This window comes from Ambystoma mexicanum, chromosome 13 (assembly GCF_040938575.1).
Source record: "Ambystoma mexicanum isolate Mex_15411 chromosome 13, UKY_AmexF1_1, whole genome shotgun sequence".
Classification (NCBI taxonomy): domain Eukaryota; kingdom Metazoa; phylum Chordata; class Amphibia; order Caudata; family Ambystomatidae; genus Ambystoma; species Ambystoma mexicanum.
This window is the reverse complement of record NC_090938.1, coordinates 262653188-262677842: the sequence shown is the minus strand read 5'-3', so window position 1 is coordinate 262677842 and position 24655 is coordinate 262653188. Positions and strand designations below refer to the sequence as shown.

The window sequence follows — 24655 nt, the reverse complement described above, 5'->3', positions numbered from 1 at the left end:
TAACAATATGAGATCCTCAAAGCAGTTATCATTCACGCAATCAACTAACATTTTCGAGGATGCCTTAGATTCCCAAGTTAAAGTTAGCTGATATTTATTAACAAATTAACCCTAGCAAAATAATTTCAATATCCAGGGGACCCCCGTTTATCTTCAGACAAACAGGTAATTCATTACAAATTAAAACCTTGAAGGGGTAAGGGTCAAGGCGGTCCCACTTTATTCAGAGATGATTATTCAATATTTCATTGCAAGAAGTAACAATGTTACTGAAGCTTTGCTTATTTATATTTTTCATTTTGTATTGAATTTCTTTCTTTATGTAGATAGTTCTTCAAAATAAGAATTGAATTGATTGACAATTAGGTAACACATATTTAGGTTTGAAGCCTTTAAACTATCTTTTGTTTTTTTATACATATTAGTCTATCGGAAATGCTTGATTTAGAATACAATTGCTAAAGACAAAACAAGGTATGTACCACTTTCAACAATTTCCAGTAAATATGTGTTAACAGTAAATGTGTTCAAAGTTTAAACAAATTATATCAGCAGGGGATAACCAATAGGATAACTACTAGAAATGCTGTTAAGAAGCAGTTTTTTTTCAAGTAGGAATTTGGATTCGTAAAATCAATAACAAAATGCAGTGCTCTATTAGATCACTCTACTATAATTGACTATTTTGATGGATTTATGGATTTCACTAAAAAATTAGATATTAAAATATACGTTTACATTATAAAGAGAAAGGGTATTTGGTTTTAAATTTACTAATGGCTGCTTTAACTTCCTTGTTCCTTAAACTGTAAATGAGAGGGTTCAACATGGGAGTAACAACAGTATAAAGCAGGGCAAGAAGCTTGTCTCGCTTTGGCCACAGACTGGACTTTGGTCGCAAGTAGTTGAAAGTCCCTGAAACAAAGAACAAAATAACAGAACACAGATGGGCCGAGCAGGTCGAAAATGCCTGCATCCTTCCTGTGATTGAGTTGATCCTAAGAACAGAAGAGAGGATCCTAATATATGCAGTAAGAATCAAAAGGAAAGGGATTAACGCAAACAGTATGATGCACACCCAGAATAGCACCTCATTCCAGAATACATCGATACACACCAGACCTAAAACTGATAGAATATCACAGAAGAAATGGTTTATAATGTTGAGTCCACAGAATGGCTGGCTAAAAATGCATGCAATCTGTAAGAGAGATTCCAAGGAAGCAGCTATTAATGAGACTGCTGATAGCTGTGCACACAGAGTCGTGGTCATGATCAAGTTGTACCTCAAGGGGATGCAGATGGCCACATAGCGGTCATAAGCCATGAAAGCCAAAAGGAAGCACTCTGTCCTTCCAAATGTGTAAAAGAAATATGACTGAACAGCACATCCTACAAAAGAAATATGTTTGTCCCCGAAAAAAAAGATACTCAGCAATTTAGGGAGAGTAACTGAAGAGTAAAGGATTTCCAAGAAGGAGAGGGTCCTGAGAAAAAGGTACATGCTGGTCTGAAGGAGAGGATCCAAGGTCACCAAGAAGATTATTGTTGCATTTCCAATCAGTGTCAGCAGATAGATGCAGAGAAACAGCGCAGAAAGCCAACCCTGGTGGGCAGCTGGCAGGTCAGAGAACCCAATCAAAATGAAGCTACTGGACCCTGTCTGGTTGCCATATGTTGCTGATTTAGAGTTAAGCATTGTCTAGGAGAAAAACAACACATATTACATATCATTACTGGGAATGTTGCTTGAAATATAGATTTGAATATCTGTAAACAGTTGATAAAAGTTCTGCAAATAAACGTCAGGCTGTAAAACCGAATAATCACGTAATTGGGTGATAAATAACGTTCAGACAGAATTATAGCAGCAATTTGGATTAATTAGTAGCAGAGAAAGAATTATATCAAAACACCATTAGGCTTGATGGAGAATTATGTGCATTCTCAACGAAAGTTAAGGATGGAAAGACCACAACCATCCCACACAGGTTTAGTAATGTATTTTTGTTTCTGATGGTAACATAACTAGAGAACCCCAATTTAAATTAGGTTCAAGCTGCTTATTGAGAAATCATCTTTTAACACAAACACTACACATAAAGTGCTATCTTCCATAATTCCGTCCCTCTAAACAGATGTTGATTTGCTAAGAAACATAATCAATAAGACCTGAACATCTTACACCCCCTAAAATAATGATTTGGCTATTTATATGGCACTTTGTGGGGGGTTTTCTACAGTGTATAAGCTTTAATAGCTGATTTTTTTGTTTATGACCAACTCATGGGACCTGATTAATCGAACTGCAGGTATTTTGAACGGTTGAGTAGGCCAGATTGGGGTTGCAGATTCATGGTGTCCCTGTGCCATCCTTTTCCTAAAGCAAGAATGTTGTGTGTGAACTATTCACTGGCTATAGAATAATCTATACTCTTTCCACCAAAATATTGAATCAAACCCACATTGAAATAGATTAACCAAATTACATTCCCTACCTTAGTATTTAATACTGGATAACATGCTGTGCAGTCCAGCATTTAAAAAGTTGGACTAAAGTTTAATGTAAATCACTAAGTAGCTCATTTTCATGCTCCTCGTTATTTGGTTGCGGGACCTGGCATGTTTGCACTCTGGGCTAGTCATGTACCTGCTGCCAAATTTTCATCATTTGCACGGCAGAGTGCTAAATGGAAGGGCAAAAGGCAGCATACACGTTTTTAGGCTGCTCTCTTCCTCCCCTTTTGCACTCTGTTTTTCAAATTAAATAACTGCTTCCTGCCATGTATGCATGGCAGACAGCATTTTACAATGGATCCCTATAAAGTCACTGCTTTTTACTGATGCAAAAAAGAAGGCAGATGCAGCTGGCGATTCCATACTCCACCATCCAAGGATGCCAGACTAGTCGGAGTGGACATAGGTAGGCACTGGCTAAGTTATTATCAGCTTCACTGTCTAAACTAATGTAGTTTGCAACCCATGGTTTACATGATTTGTCCACAGAAAGTCACGGACAAAAACAAGCAAGCAGCTGGACGTCAAATCGTTAAGCAGGGCCTATTGAGAGGGCCTTTCAAGTCAAGCACTATAGAAAATCAGACTACTTGTGACCTTGTAGCAATGTTAAGGGCTAATGAGCACTCTTAGCATGTACAGCTAAAAGAGTTTCAACTCTTCCTAGTGCTGTGAGAGCGTACAGACTCAAGATTGTATGGCTCCCAGTAGCATTTAGGCAAAAGGACTTGCGATCAAGTAGAGGCAAGTGTGTTGTCTGCCTCCTTGATTTATCCCTACTTTTGCATGCAAAGCAATTATGTACAGTTTCACTTGCATGTTTGATTTATTTTCACTTCTTTATTTATTCTGGCGATTCATTCCCCCCTTTTCCTTCTTCCATTTTCCTTTTTTTCTTCTCTCCCCTTTGCACCCTTGCAGGGTCCTGCTAATTGTCGCCCTGATGAAGGCAGAGTACATTCTTTTCGCATGAAAAGTATTTTTTTCACCGATTCTGTTCCGCCGAAACGCTTTCTTCTACCAGAGGGGAACAAAAGGTCCTTCACAGCAACATTTGCGGATCACCAGGACCTTGCTTGCTCATGTGGCATTATCCACTGATGGGACCATGTCATCAATGCGAAGCACCCACATTTTATGTTGCTTACCTATTCCCCCTGTAGCGTTGGCAGACCCCATCCCGACACACAACATACTCAGCCTCGGGAATTGATTCTAAATACTAAAGAATATTGTTTATTTGCTCTATTTTCTTTCTATTTTGAATAGAGGTACAGTTGTACTCATCACTCTGTAGATACTTTTTTGCTTTCTGATTTAATCAAGCATCCCAGTGATAAATAACTGGGTTTTTTGTTTTTTGTCAATATTGAAAATTGCTTTATGTCATTTCTGTATATGTTTTCTCTTCGATGCACTAATTCTCATTTTCTTTTTTGATTGTTTGAAAATTTCCATCCTCAATTCACAAATGGAAGATCTATATTTATGTTTTTGATTGTATATGTCCTTCCAAGTTGGATTTTATTACATGTACTATTTTTTGATATAAAGTTTTTACATCAATCTTTCCAAATATCTGTTTATTGTAAAGGAGTGTTTCAGTACACATATGTGCATGCAAAATTGATAGCCATCAAGATTATGTGGGTTGAGACCGGGTGAACACCTCTAATTCACTTATATTTGGCTAACACACAACATTCCAGTACCCTTTTTTCTGTTGAGATTGTATTTTTTCACGACAGTACATAGAAAAGTACTCAAGTGTTTAGAAGATTAAAAGCCCCTGAAAAAGTTCTAGAGATGTATTCAAATCGCAATGGAACGAAACATGTTAAGCATATGATGGCCAGATAGATTTACAACAGGATCTATATAATAATTTCAAGTTTTGCACAATTGGTAATTGTGGTTCACAGTTTTTAGTATCCAACACAGTGGGCCTCATTACGACCCAGGCGGCCACAGAATGAATGGTGCCGGTAAGGGACCGGCACCGTTCATTCCGGGCCGCCCTATTACGAAGTCTGCAGAGGGTCCCGCAAAGGAACACCTGGTCAGGCCAGGCATCCTTAGCGGGACCCGCTAGCAGACCAGGATGCTAACAACGGGCCCGTCATTGCCGGCCCCGTTGTTAGCATCCTCCCCATTCCCATTGAGCCCTATAGGGGCTCAAATGGGAATGGGGATGTACCGGGTCTGGGTCCCATGAAAGGGATTTACCGGGCCCTCCAAAGTCGGAATGGCCTGGTAAGTCCCCTTTTGCGGGACCCAGACCTGGTGCCCGGTATGGGGATTGCCATGCCACTAAAAGTGTCCTGGCTACCTCCATATTCGTAATGAGGCCCAGTGTCACTTTAGCACATTGTACTTTACATCATTTTTTATTATATGTGTTTTAGTATACTTATGCATTTTATGTTGTCTTGGTTTTATGTAACTATACCTTCATGATAAATCCTAAGCGTAATATAATTGGTTAACTCTTTCTATATACCAGCAGTCCAGGCAGGTTTTACGTTTAGAGGAGTCTTTGGGAACCAGGGATAACCTGCCTGCTGCAATAACGAAAAAGAAAAAACTGGAATCTCCCATAGTTTTATAAACCATTTAACAGTAGTGCATTAGGCTTAACACACATGTATAAGCGAGAAAAGATGCAAACGACTTCACAAGTAGTAGAACAGCTTTTTCTAGTAATGTCACGTGTAGTAATTATACAGTATAGTATACATTTGTTCTACCACATATTAATTGCATGAAAATGTAGGTTGCACATACATATAGGCCCCATCCTAGAAGCAACTTCCAGGGCATGCTAGGATCATTAGGCCACAGAAGCACATGGATTTCACCTCACAGTAAAGTACACTTGATTTAGGTCAAATTCGGATGATGCAGGAACAAGGCCAGTGCCTTTGAGAGACAGGGTGTAAAGCTGTGCAGGGATTGGTCAGGAAGGAGAGGTGCCGCTGGTTCTCAGGCTTCAAGCAAGAAGCAATGATACAATGAAATGTTGCAACCTAGAGCAAATGTTTAAGCAGGCAAGGGATGCACATTGGTGGGAACAGGGTAATGATGAATTAAGGCCAAATAGATCTAATTGTGAACAATACTGTCTCCCACCCCCGTGTAAACGGTGGTCACTCAGAATTAAGTTACAGGCAAGTAGTTAGAAACCTGGTTAGCAAATAAATAGTGGAACCAGGAAACATGACTGCTGAAGGAAATGTGCACATGGGCAAGGAATGGGGATTTAAACAATGAGTTATAAAGAGATGGGGGTGAAACACTCATGCCCATCCAATTAAGGAAATCCAAGACAGAATAAACACATACACATATTAAAGAACCTATTCCCAGACCAAGCAGTGCTGAGTAGTGTTCAGCATGAGGTCATTGATTCCCATGAGTAGCAGGAAGAAGCTGAAACATGTGTCCAATGAGAAGTGGCACATTAAACCGTTGGTTGTGCAGTTGAAAGGATGAGAACCATTAGGGGATGTCAACAATTCTGGTTGCATGGAAAAAGGATGAAGTATTCATTTCCTAAATGTCACACTGTAAGCACCTCACTCTGAGTGGTAAAGAAAGTGGTAAAGAAAAATGGGGTGAAGCACACCATGAGACCCCACAACCAAAGGAAAAGAGGTTGCCAGTAACTATTTGCATCATCAGAATTAACCAATGAAAAATGTATGAAGTTTGCCTTTTGTTTCAGGCCGAAAATGCATGTAATACACTTTTGTTATTCTTGCAACCTTGTGCGCTCATTTTTCCCCTTTGGATTGATTTTTACTCGTTGCAGATGTTTGGGGCTACCATACAGTTTGGTGATCCCAAGATATGATTCCAGGCTCTTTCTGAGGAGCTGAGAGCTTGCATGCCACATGGCCTGGGTAGCGCCGCCTACCTGCTGGGAGAGAAACTGGGCAGATAAAGAAAGAGGCCACAAGTGCCACAAGTGCCAGGTTATGTAAAGGCTTGGCTGATCACTGGAGAGTTGGCGTAGCTCCCAGCTGTGCATGCCATTCAGGGGTCGAGCCAGCATTGGGAGTCTTTGGGAGAGCACCCGGAACGTGAGGGCACGTGTGCAAGATCAGCAATAGGATGTTGTGAGCATTGAGAGTGAATGTAAAAGAGTGGGGAAGAGAACAAACACCTGGTGTTTGATTTTCATTATTTTTGATAGTAAGAGAAAAGAGATCTCCCTCAGAGCAGAGCGTGATGTCACAGTAGTATATTGAGATAAAGTAAAGTAGAGATTCCCAAGAGTGAGAGGGGGATGGCAACGCTGGGCAAAAACAAGTGAGACTCCTGTAGTGGAGAGGACTGGGAATCAATCTGTCCCGAGTTAAGGGAGCGAGAGGAGGAACAATAAACCATTATTACATTATTATTGTAAATAAGTGTTCTTTTGAGTTGTGCTGTATAAATTGTATGTAGAGGTGTCTTTGAGTGGAGTAAGAGGAGTTTGGTGTGCGAGTAGGGAGAGTTTTTGATTGGGGAACACATTTAATGGGCTGGAGACCTTTGAGAATTGTTGCATTAAATATAGTGGCCCTCATTACAAGTTTGCCGGTCTGGAATCAATGGTGCCGGTAAACTTACTGGCACATTGTTTTCGGACCAGCAAACTACGAGTCTGCAGGCGGGTGCCGTTCCGTCGGCCAAGGTCAGACCTGGTGGACAGAACAGTAACCGCCTGCAGACCGTCAATGAAGCAATGGCACCGTTACTAACGGTGACGGTACTTCCATGGTCCCCACTCCCATAGAGTCGTACGAGACACTATGGGAATGGGGATCAAAATGTTACCAGCGCCTGACTTACAGGACCACCGGGCTGTAATACCCTGGTGTTTCCGGCAAGTCAGGTGACAGTAAATCATTATGGGTCTGGCGGCTACCTGCCGGTTTTACCGGCACGGTTTCCGCCAGACCCGTAATGAGCGCCATTGTGCTTTTATGTTATAGTAAAGTAAGGGCTTTGGAGGGGCGGCCTGCTCAAGGTTTTGCAGTAACAGTGATTTCTGTATTGTGATGTTTTTTTGGTCTTTTGTTGTTGTTCATTGTCGTGTCATTTGTCTTATTGTGAAAAATGATTGCACCCATCAGACATATGAGTTAAGAGTTTCCAATGTTAGGGCCTCATCACAAGTTGGCGGTAATCTGGCGCAATTTCCAATGACAAGAAATAGCATTCATTACCGGCGGGTCATGCAGCAGTATTATTATTGCATCACAACCTGCCTAGAATGCGTGCCCAACTCTGGCAGTAATGCAATTAGAACCAGGCAGAAACTGCACTGAAATAAGGGTTTGCCGCTGAAATCCCAGCACTAATAGCACCACCGCTGCAACCCTGGCGCTAATGACAACAAGGACAACAAGGATGCATGACATACATCAGCTACGCCAGCATGGACACCCTGCCCTCCACACACACAGGCCAAAGAGATACTGGCCATGTGTCACACACGCTTTGTTACAAGCTTCCCCATGATGCTGGGCACACATGCAATCTCCCCTGACAAACCATGCCCATTTGCCCAAATGTGTGTGGTCCCACTCTGTACCAGAGCAAATGTGTCTTGCATTCCAATGCACTTGGGGGGGGGGCATATCTGACAATAATCCCTATGTCCCCTACAGGTACTCCCGCATCAGCAGAGACATCAGAGGTGGAAGAGGTGGCAGGCCCATCCAGTAGTGGTGCATCAAGGCTCTCAAGGTCTGCCACCACCACCCCTCAAAGGCCCAGTCAGGCTATGCCAAAGCAGATGTCCTACTGTGAGACACTGTAACACAGCATGGCCAAACCCATGTCCACGCCACAGCACACATGAACCAGCACAAGGCATACTGCACCCACTCCCACAGCTGGAGGGTCAAACACTGAGGCTACACCTACTGGCAGGGGGAATGTGGAGACAGAGGGCGACACCAGCCTGGTGTCACTGTCTACAGAGTATCCACAAACCCCGGAGAGCCCTCCCCGCCACCAGATTCAACAGCCCCTTGAGAGCCCTCAACACACCAGAATCATCAGACCATAGAGAGCCCTCCCCTCCGCCAGCGTGCTTATGCACCAGAGCCGGACATTGACACACCCTCTTATGGCTCCCCTGAATACATCCCGGGGCCACTGCATAGCCCTTCTCCCATACGTAGCACACCACCAAGCAGCACCATGCTGCAGAGGCTGGAAGAGATGGAACACAGACAGGGGGAGATGGATGCAATATGGCGCTCAAACTCTGAAAACCTGCAGGCAATCTGTGACTGCATACAAGGGGTTACCAGCAGGATTTTGTGGAACATGACTAGAAGCTGGGCAAAGGCAGCTGGCAGTATGGCTGCCCTCACAGTATATGGGCAGAGAGTAAGGGAGATGGCTGAGGTGTCTCGGCACTACTGAGGCCATCCGCCAGAGCAATTAATTGACACGCCAGCAGCTCCAGGGCCCAGGCTCCATCACTTTAACTTCTACAACTCCACAGAGGAGTCTCAGTAGGGCACACTGAGCCATCAGTCCCAGCGCCATCTCTGCCCAAGATCACTGTGGTCTGGCAGGGGGGAAAGAGGCAATGATGTTTGTAGATGACATGTATTTGTATTTATTTCATTTTTACATAGCGCCTTAAGCCAAAGCGCCACACAGAGGAGAAGCAGTACAATAACATGAATAACAATGGTAGTAATAAAAGAGTCTGTTATATTAGCCAGAAGTGAGCAAGTGGGACTTCAATGACTTACGGAAAACAGAAAAGACAGAAATAGAATGAAGAGATTAAGGAAGAGCATTCCAGTGTAGAGTAGCTTGACGAGAGAAGGATTGAAAGCGAGAATGAGAACAAGAAGGGTGTTGGACAATAAGAAGACATTGAGAGGAAGAACGAAGAGATCAAGAAGGAGTGTAGAATGACACCAGAGAGGAAAGGTAGCCAGGTGCAAGACCATAGAGGGACTTGAAAACTTAAGAAATTACTTTTTTAATGAGAATAAAAAGGTAACCAGCCAAGAGTAGAAAGGGAAGAGGAAATAGAGTCATGAAAGGAAAGGAGAGAAGACACAGGAGATGAATGGAGACATTAAAACAGATTTCAGAGGAGCAAGGTGGCATTTAGACACTTATTGCCATGAGTGGCCATGCTGGGGAGTCAGTGGTGGGGGGTGGGTGGGGGATAGTCTGATGGGGAGTTGGTGGTGGGAGGAGGGTGGGGGATAGTGTGCTGGGGAGTTTGAGGGACATAGCTAGAATAAAACAGTTGAACTACATCAATGTGAGGGCATTCATGATTGTGTCATTGGGAAGTTTATTTACAGAAGTGTCAGTCACACAGTGGTGCATGGCTTGTGCCAGGGAAATTACTTAAAATAAATTGTGCATCGGTGGCTGGCGAGCAAGTCTCCCATTCCTCACATCATCTCTGATGTTGCCTGCTGTGGCCCCTTCCTCAGGAACTTCATCATCATCAGGGGTGGCCTATCCGCATCCGGGGTTAGAGTTACATTCCTTCTTATGCAGATGCTGTGTGTTAGGCAGAAACCTGTGCAGTTCCCTCTGGGACCACTGCAAAAGATTTAGGACTACAGGTGTTTGGCAGTAAACCCACTTGGTAGCAGTCTGTACCACACAGATTCACTTGGTAGCTGTGGCTGAGCAGTCAGACTTCCCTCAAGAAGAGTTAGGCAGTATACAGAGCATTCGCAATAGGTCAAGAGAACACAGTAGAACAAGTAAACACTGACCAGGGCTTGGTGTAAAAGAGATATAATTATTTATTTAAAACCACATCTAGAAAAACACACAGGCACTAATAGTAAGCAATTCAAAAACACGGTCACTAAAAGATATACACTCCCTTAAAAGAATATTAGACAAGTAAAGCCCCATTTATTTTCAGAAAGCGGTGAGCGCTTAACATAGATGGCATTCTAATAATTAGTTTTAAAAAGGGAGAGAAAAGCAGAGAATAAATTGAAACAGATCCCAACACTTTTTCACGAACACACAAGAGAAAAAGGCAAAGTAACACCGTAAATTCAGAGTCAATAGGCTGGATCTGCTTTAAGAGAATCAAAACGAAATGTGTCCAAGGTCACACGGTTGCAGTGCACAAAAGTCTTGTAACGGTTCAAAAAGGAGTTGGACCAAGGAAAGGGACCAGTTAGAGGGTAAAGGCAGCCAGCCCAGTTCAGAAGATTAAGGAGTTGTTATTACCTTGTTGCAATCTTTAGAAAGGGAGGCCTGGCGGACAAGGTACCTTAAAGTGCTGAGAATGCTCCAGCGGGGGCAGTTGTTCCTGGCAGTGGGTGAAAGTCGGTGCTTCGTCCGGGGGAAGAGAGGATCTCGTTGTGGAGGAAGACAGGAGTCAGTTGCACTGCCAGGGAAGAAACCAGCCGCGGAGTTCCTCAGGTACAAGGAGCGGTCCGGTGATTCGCGGTTCAGTGGTGAGTGGCTATCCGGCTGCCGGGGTGCTTGGCACGGGCAGTTCAACCACAAACCGGGCTGGGGTGCGAAGAAGGAAAGGTAAACTGGTTGTGCCCACCAGTCAGGGGAAGAAGCCTCTCCAGCCGGGAGATCTTCTCTGTCGTCGGGAAGTGGTGAGTCGGTTCTGCAGGGCTCCACCGGTGGTGTCGTCGTGGTAGGTCGGCTCAGCTTCTCCCTCGTCGGATTCTCAGGTCCTGTGGCGACTTCTGAAGTTCCAGTCCCCAAAGCCCTGCTTTTATGCAGAAAACCCCCATTAATTCAGCGTAGCTGTCTCTCAGACATGCTAAGTGGTGAGCCGGCTGGCTCACCACTTGGGCCAATCACACAAGAGTGTGATTGGACCTGAGTTACCAAGGTAACTCGGTCCAGGGTGCCGAAACCCCCTCCCACACCCCCTGTCGTACCCAGACAGAGTGGCACCACATTTGGAGGCTTCTGTGGAGAAGCCCGCCATAAAGTGGAACAAAGGGCTCGACTTGGGTTGGAGTCACAGAAGGGAACACAAACGCCATTTTAGAATCGAGTCTTGGCAAAAAATACCAACCAGAGAATTAATATTAATTAAATAAACCGGCGGTATGTTCGAGGCTATGAGAATTAAATAATTAAAGTTGGTAGCCTCGAACAATGGGAAAATCCCATAGGAAAATATTCACAGTCGAATATAAAAAGTAGTTTCCACTGCCACCAGCCAAAACTCGATCGGGGGGACGGAGACGTGCCCCCTCGACTAACAGACCTCGGGGCAACCGAATTGCCCCGACCAGTACGTCCACAATATGATGGTTTGTACTGGTTTCTGTTAATAATTTGGGACTAGTAAAGACAATCGTGACTTTACATGCCCTGGGAGACAGTAGTCAGTCCCAGGGTATGGAGTCTATGGTGGGGTGTCACTTTGACACCCCGGTGTTACTGTACGGAGGGTGCTGTGTAACACACATAGGAAAAACACATGAGACCCTATGGAGTAAAGGACCCCATAGCCCATAAAACACATTACCAATCAAAGGAATACCATTAATCATGTCCAAGAGTGGGAGAAAAAGAGTCTCACTCTTGGCAGGAGGAAAAAAACAAACTCCAGAAATCCAGCAAAGCTGCTAGGGGACTCACTAGGTTAGGAAATTCAGCCTAAAGAGAGAATTCTGACTAACACTCGCCCCCCCCCCCAGACTAAGGGACACGAGGATTTAATACACTCCTGGGTGAACCTCATACCTCTAGTCGATGACATACATCCTAGAGAGTCCATCAGCATTTTGATGGTGACACCCTGACCTGTGCTCAAAGGTGAAATCAAACCCTTGAAGGCAGATTGACCATCTCAATAGTTTGGGATTTTCCCCTTTCATTTGCATTAACCATCTCAAGGGTTGGTGGTTAGTCTGAATGACAAAAGTAGAACCATACAAGTATGGCCTAAACTTCTTCAGTGCCCACACAATAGCAAAGCATTCTCTTTCGATTGTTGCCCACCTTGTCTCAGGATCCTTCAGCTTTCGGCTGATGAAGCAAATGGGGTGCTCCCTACCTTTCCCATCCAGTTGACTGAGGACTGCACCTATTCCTACATTTGAAGCATCTGTTTGCACAATGGATGTTTGGTGATAGTCAGGAACTCTGAGTACTGGGGCTTGGCAAAGAGCCTTTTCAGGGTTTCAAAGGCCTGATTGCATTCCTCATTCCACCTAACCTTTTTAGGGAATTTAGGAGAGGAGATGACATTCATTGGAGAAGCTATGGACCCATAGTTCTCAATGAAATTCCTGTAATACCCAGTGAGACCTAAGAAGGCTCTCAACTGGGTCTGAGTAGTAGGTGTTGTCCAATTTTGCACAGCTTCAATCTTACTGGGCAAAAGCCTTATTTCTCCACCTCCTACCTCATGTCCAAGGTAGACCAGTTTACTCTGTCCAATCTGGCATTTACTTGCCTTTATGGTCAGATTGGCCTTTCCAAGAGCCTGCAATACATATCTCAGGTGGTCCACATGATCCTCCCAGGAATTGCTGAACACTGCTATGTCATCCAAGTATGCCATGCAGAAGTCCTCCATCCCATTCAGAACCTGGTTTACCATCCTTTGAAACGTGGCAGGTGCATTTTGCAATCCAAAAGGCATAACCTTAAACTGGTATAAGCCAACTGGGGTAGAAAATGCAGTTTTCTCCTTGGCATGGTCTGTCAGGGCTACTTGCCAATAGCCTGACGTCAAGTCAAATGTGCTGAGGAACTTGGCTGCACCAAGTCTATCCACCAACTCATCTGTCCTTGGCAAAGGGTGGGCATCAGTTTTAGTGACTGCATTAAGAGCTTTGTAATCCACACAGAATCTAAGTTCTTTAGATCCGGCTTTTGGTACTAACACAACTGGGCTAGACCATGGACTAGTAGAGGGCTCTATTACCCCGAGATCAAGCATCTTATTGACCTCACCTTTGATGTGGGTTCTTACATTCCCTGACATTCGATATCCTCTGCTTTTGACTGGCAGACAGTCACCAGTGAGTATGTTATGCTGTCCCCAAGGGGTCAAGCCTGGTGAAAGTGAGAACAAAGAGGCAAACTGATTTAACATAGATTTGCACTCTTCCTGTTGCTCAGGTGTCAGATTTGAAGAGACTCTCTTCAATTTATTTGTCTAAAGGTAAGCCTCTGAGGAGATCAGGAAGAGCTTCACTCTCTTCTTCTTCCTCTGCTGATGCTAGAAGCAAAGCTCCTACATCAGGTCTGGAGACATACGCGTTTAGTCTGTTGGTGTGGAACTGTCGGAGCCTCCTTGGGGTTGCCCAAGTCCACCAGATAGTTGACCTCTCCAAGTTTACCCACAACTCTGAAGGGTCCCATCCATTTGTCTTGCAAGGCCCTCTGCCTTGTTGGAATCATAACGAGAACTAGCTGGTCTTGAGTAAACTCAACCATGTTAGCCTTTTGGTCATGCCAGTGCTTGACCAATGCTTGTCCAGCTTTCAAGTTATCACTTGCTTCTGCCATCATTTGGGACATTCTCCTGCGGAGACCTATCACATAGTCAGTCACTCTGACTAGCTTGGGGGAAGGAGCACTCTCCAATCCCTCCTTGATCAGGGCCAATGGACCTCTGACCGGATGGCCATAGAGAAGTTCAAAGGGAGAATAATCTACTCCCTCCTGAGGCACTTCTCTATAAGCAAAGAGAAGACATGGCAGTAGAGGGTCCCACTTTCTTTTAAGGGGGTCTTCTAAAGCACCTATCATACTCTTCATGGTTCTGTTGAACCTTTCAACCAGCCCATTTGTCTGAGGGTGGTATGCGGTTGAGAACTTGTAAGTAACTCCGCAGGTTTTCCACATGGCTTTGATGTAGTGTTACATAAAATGTGACCCCCTGTCAGAGATTACTTCCTTAGGAAACCCGAGCCTGGTAAAAATACCAAGGAGGGCCTTAGCCACAGCCGGAGCTGTAACAGTCCTCATAGGAATTGCCTCAGGGTACCTAGTAGCATGGTCTACTACAACAAGTATAAACCTGTTTCCTGAGGAAGTTGGAGGATCAAGGGGACCAACAATGTCAATCCCTACTCTCTCAAATGGGACTCCCACAACTGGGAGAGGCACTAAAGGTTCCACATTCTTGGAGCCAACCTTACCAGAAGTCTGGCAGGTGTGGCAGCTCCTACAGTATTTATCTACTTCGGCCCCCATCTTTGGCCAATAGAAGTAGAGGGAGAGCCTTTCCTTAGTCTTCTTGAAACTCAAGTGACCAGCCAAAGGAATCTCATGGGCTAACTGCAAGAACTGTGGTCTGTTCTCTTGGGGTACTACAAGTCGTTTGTTTTCACCAGGTGCAGACTCGGTCGGTTCACTGTAGAAGAGGCCACCTTCCCAGTGTAACCTATATTTCCCAGGCTCTTGCCCTTCAGCCTGAGCATCTGCCTGGTGGCAAAGACCTTCCAGAGTTGGACATTCTCTCTGTCCCTTACTGAAGTCTGCCCTGTTGGGTCCACCTTCCGCCAGTAAAGACTGCAGCTCAGGATGGTCAACTGGATCCCGATCTCCAATGAGTTCCTGGCCTTCCACTAGCTCTTCTTCAGAGTCTAGTTCAACCACACAGGGTTGTACCTCCCTCTCAGCCTCAGTTGGAGGGGGAGTTACTGGTGTAACTTTGGACAACCTAGGGGAAGTCCTTGTTGGCTGCACTGGAGTGCTGACTGCTGGTTTCTGGTTAGAAGTCTTAGGTTTCCCTTTTGCTTCTCGTTGCTTAGAGACAGAAGCTGATATCTCCAGTGGAGCAGGAGTGATCTCTTTCTTCATCATCTCCTTGGGAGTACCTCTCATGGTTCTCTCCCTTGCAGGTCTGGTGAGCTCCTGTAACCTTTTACTAGGAGGTCTGGGGGTATCTGACACTACTGCAAGAGTTTTCAAGTCATTACCCAGCAGGACCCTTCCTGGCACCTCACTTTGTATGCTGACAGGTATCTTCACAGTCATGTCATTACACTGGATGAGAACTGGTAATTGGGGAACCATCTGCACAGGACTTCCAGCTAACTTGGTGAGGCGTTTGGGTGCCTTAGCAACATCCTCAGCCTGAAAAAATGATTTGTCCACCACAGTTATGCTGGCCCCAGTGTCCCTAATGGCAGGAGTCTCCTGACCATTCACCTGGACACTGTCCTTATAATACTCTTTAGTATTATCTGGGATAGAATTATAGACATCTAAGTTCTGTTGTTCCCACAGACCCAGAGACACTAAAGAAACACTAGCTGAGACTCCAATGGGTTCATCAGCCAGTAATAGAAAGGTTCCACTTGGCATTTGGACTTCCTCCTCTGGAGCGAAGGCTAAGGAGACAAGCTGGACACCTGAAGGGTTACCCTTACATTTGGGATCTCCTTTCACATGGTCAGTAGAGCCACAAACAAAGCATTTACCGAATGCTTTCTGGAATGGTGGCTTGTCCTGACCTCCTTCTGGTTTGGCACCAGGAGGTACACTAGCCTGATTTGGTTTCCCTGGTGGCTTACCCTTTTGGTTCAGTTTGGGGCCCTCTTTGGAATTGGAATTATTAGAATTCTCTTTGGAGTCCTTTCTTGGCTGTTTTCCCTCATCCTTTTTCTGAGTAGCCCCAGAATCCTTGTGAGTGGCCCTGTTGGAAACCCACAAGTCAGCAGCCTTAGCTAACTTCTTGGAATCTAATTCCCTTGAATCAGCCAAGTGCTGTCTGAGCTCAGGAGAGCAGGCATCATAAATTGACTCCAACATTACAAGATTCTTCATTCCTTCATAAGTGTTAACTCTGTAACCCTTACTCCATCCCTCTAAGTTTATCAAACGTTCACTCACCCAGGTAGCCCAAGGGGTACCATCATGCTTTTTGAGGGTCCTAAACCTCTTATGGTACTGGGAAGGGGTCTTCCCAAATCTAGCTATCAGAGTTGGCTTCACACATTCATAATCCTTCTTATCCACCTCCCCCAACTCCATTACCACATCAGTTGCAACAGGGGGAAGCCTAGAGAACAACCAGGGAAGTAACTCATTCCCGGTGATGTCCTGGAGCCCATGATTATATTCAAACATTTTCAACCAATCCAACACATCCAATCTAGGTTCATACATACCCACTAATTCCTTAGGCATCCGGGGTCTTTTGGGACTGGAACTCCTAGAAGAACCAGAGGAGAGAGAAGCATTTTCCACAGACAACTTTTTCATTTCTAATTCGTGGTTAAGCTCTATTTCTCTGAGTCTTAACTCAGCTTGATTCTGCTGAGCCTGGGCATTCATTCTTCTGAACTCTAGCTCTTGGTTTTTTTCAGATTGAGCTAAAAAACGTTTGTACTCTAATTCGAGCTTCATTTTTTCAAGTTCAAAATAAGCAGGGTTACATGTGGGACCTGGAATGGGCCCAGTGGGTACAGTAGGTAAGGCAGACAGAGGCTCAGAGTGGCTAACTTCATTAGGTTCATTTTCCTCTTCTGACTCATTCTCAAGACTTTGATTCAGATCAATACCACCACTGTTTTCTACATTTGCTGGGGGGGGGGGGGGGTAGATTCCTCTGTACCACCCAGACTTTGGTTTTCTAAAAATCTTTCTATAAGTTCCATTTTCTTGCCCTTCTCCGAGAGATTCTTATGTCTACACAATACTTTTAAGCAATCAGCAGTTTTGGCAGACAATGATTCTAGGGTATAACTCTCCATAGCAGACATAGTTAGAAAATCAGCTTTTTAGTGCTAAGCTCTGTGGTTAGTTGTCCTGAAGTGTTCAACAAGCACTTTAAAGTGTATACTCAATACAAATCCCACCGCTGTACACCAGTGTTGGGCAGAAACCTGTGCAGTTCCCTCTGGGACCACTGCAAAAGATTTAGGACTATAGGGGTTTGGCAGTAAACCCACTTGGTAGCAGTCTGTACCACACAGATTCACTTGGTAGCTGTGGCTGAGCAGTCAGACTTCCCTCAAGGCAGTATACAGAGTATTCACAATAGGTCAAGAAAACACAGTAGAACAAGTAAACACTGACCAGGGCTTGGCGTAAAAGAGATATCATTATTTATTTAAAACCACATCTAGAAAAACACACAGGCACTAATAGTAAGCAATTCAAAAACATGGTCACTAAAAGATATACACTCCCTTAAAAGAATATTAAGTCTTAAGTAAAGGCCCACTTATTTTCAGAAAGCGGTGAGCGCTTAACAAAGATGGCACTCTAATAATTCGTTTTAAAAAGGGAGAGAAAAGCAGAAAATAAATTGAAACAGATCCCAACACTTTTTCACAAACACACAAGAGAGAAAGGCACAGTAACACCGTGAATTCAGAGTCAATAGGCTGGATCTGCTTTAAGAGGATCAAAACGAAATGTGTCCAAGGTCACACGGTTGCAGTGCACAAAAGTCTTGTAACAGTTCAAAAAGGAGTTGGACCAAGGAAAGGGACCAGTTAGAGGGTCAAGGTGGCCAGCCCAGTCCAGAAGGTTAAAGAGTTATTATTACCTTGTTGCAATCATTAGAAAGGGAGGCCTGGCGGACACGGTACCTTAAAGTGGTGAGAACACTCCAGCGGGGGCAGTTGTTCCTGGCAGCGGGTGCAAGTCGGTGCTTCGTCCGGGGGAAGAGAGGATCTCATCGTGGAGGAAGACAGGAGTCCGTTGCACTGCCAGGGAAGAAACCAGCCGCGGAGTTCCTCAGGTACAAGGAGCGGTCCGGTGATTCGCGGTTCAGTGGTGAGTGGCTATCTGGCTGCCGGGGTGCTTGGCACGGGCAGTTCGACCACAAACCGGGCTGGGGTGAGAAGAAGGAAAGGTAAACTGGTTGTGCCCACCAGTCAGGGGAAGAAGCCTCTCCAGCCAGGAGATCTTCTCTGTCGTTGGGAAGTGGTGAGTCGGTTCTGCAGGGCTCCACCAGTGGTGTCATCATGGTAGGTCGGCTCAGCTTCTCCCTCGTCGGATTCTCAGGTCCTGTGGCGACTTCTGAAGTTCCAGTCCCCAAAGCCCTGCTTTTATGCAGAAAACCCCCATTCACTCAGCCTAGCTGTCACTCAAACATGCTAAGTGGTGAGCCGGCCGGCTCACCACTTGGGCCAATCACACAAGAGTGTGATTGGACCTGAGTTACCAAGGTAACTCGGTCCAGGGTGCCGAAACCCCCTCCGACACCCCTGTGGTACCCAGACAGAGTGGCACCACATTGGAGGCTTCTGTGGAGAATCCCGCCAAAAAGTGGAACAAAGGGCTCGACTTGGGTTGGAGTCACAAAAGAGAACACAAACGGCATTTTAGAATCGAGTCATGGCAAAAAATATCAACTGGAGAATTAATATTAATTAAATAAACCGGCGGTATGTTCGAGGCTATGAGAATTAAATAATTAAAGTTGGTAGCCTCGAACAATGGGAAAATCCCATAGGAAAATATTTGCGGTTGAATATAGAAAGTAGTTTCCACTGTCACCAGCCAAAACTCGATCAGGGGGGACGGAGACATGCCCCCTCGACTAACAGACCCCGGGGCAACCGAATTGCCCCGACCAGTACGTCCACAATATGATGGTTTGTACTGGTTTCTGTTAATAATTTGGGACTAGTAAAGCCAATGGTGACTTTACATGCCCTGGGAGACAGTAGTCAGTCCCAGGGTATGGAGTCTATGGTGGGGTGTCACAATGACACCCCGGTGTTACTGCACCGAGGGTGCTGCGTAGCACACATAGAAAAAACACATGAGACCCTATGCAGTAAAGGACCCCATAGCGCATAAAACACATTAACAATCAAAGGAATACCATTAATCATGTCCAAGAGTGGGAGAAAAAGAGTCTCACTCTTGGCAGGAGGAAAAAAACAAACTCCAGAAATCCAGCAAAGCTGCTGGGGGACTCACTAGGTTAGGAAATTCAGCCTAAAGAGAGAATTCTCCCTAACACTGTGTAGCATGGCACAAACAACCACTATTTCCCCTTATCTCTGGAGCATGCATAAGGGCTCCACCTGTATGATCTAGGCAGCAAAAACGTGCCTTCAGGAGTCCGAAGGTGCGCTCAGTGCACACATGGGTCATGCTGTGTGTGTGGTTGTAGGCTTTGTCATGAAGTGTTTGTGGCTCACGCACAAGGGTCATTAGCCAAGCCAGCTCTGGGTATCCGGAGTCACATGCATGGCGAGAGTCACAGACATTAGTCACTGTGAATTGTGTGTGGGTGGACTTATACAGTATCATGGCAATGGTCATCATGTGCATGCATATGCGGATTCATCCCATGGCATGTGTCCATACAAATGTCTGCATATGCTGTGTCACTGGTATCACTCACTGTTTTGGCATCACATGCACCCTGTAACATTGCAGCAGATGTTTCCTGATGTGTCTGTCAGTGACGGATTCCTGGTGGGTGTCTTGTGGCTGTGTATTGCTCTCGTGCATGTGGCATGCTGGGTTGCCTTTCGGCCTTCTCTACCCTTATGGGGGGAGTGGGTCAGCATTGTGGGTGGGTGTACATGGGTACATGGTTGTGACACTCGCAGTGAAGCTGTTGTGTAATGCAATGAGCCACTTTGTTATTGCTTTGGATTATGCATGATGCATTGTGGTACCTGTAGTCATGTGTGTGGTATGATTTGATGCTGGATGTGTTCATCAGCATGTCCATCCAGGTGAGTTCAACATGTGTATGCTCCCTAGACTGTACTATGTCATTGGTGCAAGAGCTGACTAGGTACTGGTTTTTCATGTCCTTATCATGCCATAATTTGTGTCATTTTTCACCCCCCACCTCAATTTGGTCAGGTGCTTCACAGTGCATACATGCTGGCAGTTTTACTGACCCACTATCCAGGTCCGTTGTCCTCTGTGCCTCTCCAAGGATCCTGCCAGTGTGCTGATCCCTAGGACCATGGAGTCGTGGTCGAACCTGGGTGGCGGGTACAGCAGTGAATGATGATGTGGTTGGGGTCACATGTCACCTGCACATTGAGGGAGTGGTAGTGCTTGCGATTTCAGTACACTTCTTTGTAGGCCTAGGGGGCCATCAACGCAACATGGGTGCAGTCCAGGGCTGCAATCACATCAGTCAATTGGGCTTCGGCATAGAACTTTGCCTTCATGGCATTGACCTGTACTGGGGTGGCAGGCAGTGCAATGTGATGTTTGTTGCACATGCCACAGGGCGGCATCCAGAAACTGGGCAAATACTATGCAGAATGTGGGCTGTGCCATGCCGTGCATCATGACCACGGAGTGCTGGGAGGTGCCAGTACCTAAGAATTGTAATACTGACACTAGCATGAGCAGTGTGGGCATAGCTGTACAGATATTGATCCTTCTCCCTATGTCCTCATGTTTGTACTGAGCAGCTCAGTAATGTTCTCCCTGTTGAGGCGGTACAGGGTCACCAAATGATTGTCAGTTAGGTTCCTTAGTGAGGGCCTGACCCTGGGGATGGGTGCATACCTTGCTTGAGCTCTTCTCCTCCTCTCCATCCGTACTCCCTGTGGCCGGGCCCGGTTGTCCTGCATCTCTACTTCCAGGCGCAGCATGAGCAGCTTTCTGTGCCAGCTCAAAGTGGCTAGCAGCAGCATGGTGTTGGAAACAGTGTTTGGGGGAGGGGTGTGCATTATGTTGCTTGGATTGGGATCACCTTTGGCTTTATTTCTGGTACATGTGTTCATTTACCTCCAGCTGGTAACTGCTTTGTGTTTTTGACAGTATTAGCACCAGTTTTCAGCTCTAATACTGCTGAACATGGACTTGTGATGCAGGCTGTCTTTGCGCCTCATGCGGGCGGCTGTAATAATGCCGGCTGTAACAGCACCAGCTATAATTGCGCCAGCAGCATTTACAGTTGCCGTTATTTGCACCAGCTTTTGAACCAGCAGAGCGGTATTGGCGGTGCTAATTCCGTTAACACCACCTTGAAGGGTTACCACTGGACTTCTGATGAGGCCCTCAATCTTGAAACATCACAGGGAGTGGGTGAAAGGGACAGAAGGGAAGTTTTTTACTCTGAGGCCTTATGAGGGTATGCATGATAGGCAAATACTTGAACACATGTATACATGCTTATTGTCAACTTACAAAGGTAAACAGTTGAAGAATAGACAGAGCATACTTGAATTATGGAAATGGCATGATGAGATAGAAGATGCTCCAGAATGTAGAAATGAAGATGATAAGGCATCTGTATAACCCACCACCCTGCCCCACACCACAGAACACACCATCCCGGGACAGGTTCAGACGCCTGTGCAGCTGAGTGCCCCACCCCTAACCTGAACATATCCTTTACAACCTGCCAGTGAATATCCAAATCCCTGGTACCTGCTCGATACAGACCCTGACCCAAGAAGTTTAGAAGAGAGTCTGAACAAAGAGAAAGTGAGAGACTCATGCATAATAGAGATAGAGAATAGATAATGCCGAGATCTAGAAATAACAACACAGAGAACAGAGGAGGAGCTGGCAAGAGCAATGTGCAGAAGCGAACAGGGTGGGCAGTGCCCAGCAATAGACACTGACACATGGGGAGCAGGGCATATACTTCCCAAAATAGACAGCACAGTTATCAAAGATACCAAAATAGAGACACAATGGGTTATCCGTTGTACGGAGAAACCAACAGCACAGATCAAGGGGCCTCACCATAGCATAGGCTATGACTCAGTGTTCTCTGAGGAAGAGGAAGAACAGTTGGAGACAGACAAAAAGCAAAAGGAGGTGATAGCATGGGATGCACAGCTCACACCATGTCCTCAGCCAATGGCAGTGTTAAAAGGGAAGAGAGATGGGAAATCACCTCAGAAGAGGAGGATCGGGACACAGTTCCCCTCGATACAGAAAGATATAGGGATATCCCATTATGTGCCCTGGACACACATGGACAGGAATAACCCAATGAAGACATTACCATCGCTCACAGCAGGAGCTGGTAAATCGATGCATGCCTTAGAAAAACAAATGGCAGGGATCAAATTAGCAATAGGTGACATGAAGAGTCTGCTCGCAGCACCAATAGGAGAGCAGGCTTACACATGATGGAGCTCCATTTACTAATTGTCGAGCTTGTGTCTAGAATGCTCTAAGGGACACCTACCTAGACAAGCCAGACATAGGGTTGATTATGGCACACACAATAACATCAGACAAAGACCCAGCATTTTATATTCACTCAATTCAGGAGATGTGGCGAGAGGAGAGTCATGGAACAAAAGCAAACCTGTATTTTGTCATATGCTTCGAAGAGGACTTCCTGCAGAAGTCCAAGCAGACCTGGTTAAGGTAGTGGGCATGGAAGAGAAAGGCTAGGCTGAGATACAGGCAGATATAATACATTTTTACAAAACCAGATGAGATAAGGAAAGGGATGAAGTTGAAAAGGCACAGAAAGCAGAAGCAAAATGGGTACAGAAAAGGTTAGCAAAAATAAGTTTGGAAGGTGCAGTAATTACCAATACAATGGAAAGTTAAGAAGAACAAGAACAGCCACCAAGGTAGACAAAGTGTCAAGGAGGGGTTCAAAGGGACATGGGAGGTCACGAAGAGAGGGGGTAATTCCCATAGAGAATGGGGTAAAGGTTTTGGAAGAATGAGACCACGATCTGGGGGACCCTGTTGGTCATGTGGGAGAATGTGGCATTTTGCATGCGGCTGCCGAAGCAGGCCCCAGGTGCAGTACCATCCAGGTGTACCACCCCATCAATATCCCATGTATCAACCACCACATACGTTGGCAGCCTACATTCCAGGGGCGCTTGTAGCCAAAATATGGTACCATCTCCAACTCCATGTATGACCCTGGCCCAGGACATCCTCAGATTCAACACAATGTGCAGGCCGTAGCACCAACACAGGTCAACCCATACAATATCCAACCCTGCAAACAGGACAACCCCCCATAAAGCAGGTACTTGACCAAGCAGATACCCATTCACAGGAGCACAATGCCCTATTATGAGGTACTGTAACACATTATACAGGAGTAAGTGTCTTAGGGACGAATCCGTTCCCACTCTCAGGAAAAAACATGTACCCACAATAGGACAGCCCACAGAGATCTCAACCCTGCACAATCCTCTCAGTAGCACCTGACCCTGAAGCGGAAGCCAAGGTGGGAGTGTAGATAGGAAACAGAATGTTCATCTTTATGGTGGACACAGGGCCACCAAATCCTGTATAAGGGAGGAGACGTTTCTGCTGACCAGCAAACGCATGGATATGCACAGATTCACTGGGGCTGTTTGTGGTTCCAGTCAGTGAAGATGTGCCCATCACACTGGGGGAGAAGGCAGTGTTAAGACCTCTACTGTAATTGTACTGTCTCTGCAGTTAGCCTTTCGGAAAGAGATTTACTGAGCAAATTAAATATGACCATTTCCTTCACTGACAAGGGAATAGTGTGCAAAACACCAGGCATGCATTTTACAAGAGTAGCTGCTCCAAGCACATTGTAGTACCAACATTGTGCGAAGAATACACCTACACGGACACGACTAGGATGGCTGCCAGGAATACAAAACATGATATTACGCTTAACTGCTGAGTTCTTATTAAGACCGCAAGAAAAAGCACCAGATACAATGTGTGTACGCAAGGGGGAGAATGGCCAGCTGTCTTGTGGATAGATCCCACACTGTCATTGAAAGAAGTGTCAGATGAACGGCCGTTCACAGATACTGAAGAGGAAGGAGAGATGGTGTTTGAAATCTGTATCCCCTGACACATGGCCATACAACATAAAAAAGTGCCACACACTTTAATGATTACAACTACAGCACCATCATGGTTGTATAAAGACATGGCAGAGGTGCCCAGTTGTCTAGTCCAGCAACCCTTAAGATGTAGGGTTACTAGGAAGCATTGGGGCAGTGAAAATCAAACTCAAGCCAAGTGCAAAAATTCCCATAGTGACGCAGTACCCCCTATCTAGAGATGCTGACGAGGGGATTTATGACACAATAACTGCACTGATTGAGCAAGGTATTCTAGTAGTATACACCTCCCCATGCAGCATGGCTATATAGACAATCATATAAACAAAAGGGTCCTCTTGGAGGTTCATACGAGATCTTCACCCTTTGAATGACATAGTTAAAGCAGAATTCCCAGTAGTACCGAATCCAGCAACCATTTTGTGCAACATACCCACAGA

General features: G+C 45.4%; 1 protein-coding gene across 1 annotated transcript in view; it reads right to left on the bottom strand.

The window, feature by feature from the left end:
* Positions 1-739: 739 nt before the first annotated feature.
* The window catches only part of LOC138520313 (olfactory receptor 10A4-like), a 99897-nt gene continuing 75981 nt past the window's right edge, over positions 740-24655 (bottom strand). Inside the window, exon 9 of the mRNA XM_069632750.1 lies at positions 740-1702. Coding sequence (XP_069488851.1) covers positions 740-1702 — 963 coding nt within the window. The remainder of the gene's footprint in view (positions 1703-24655) is intronic.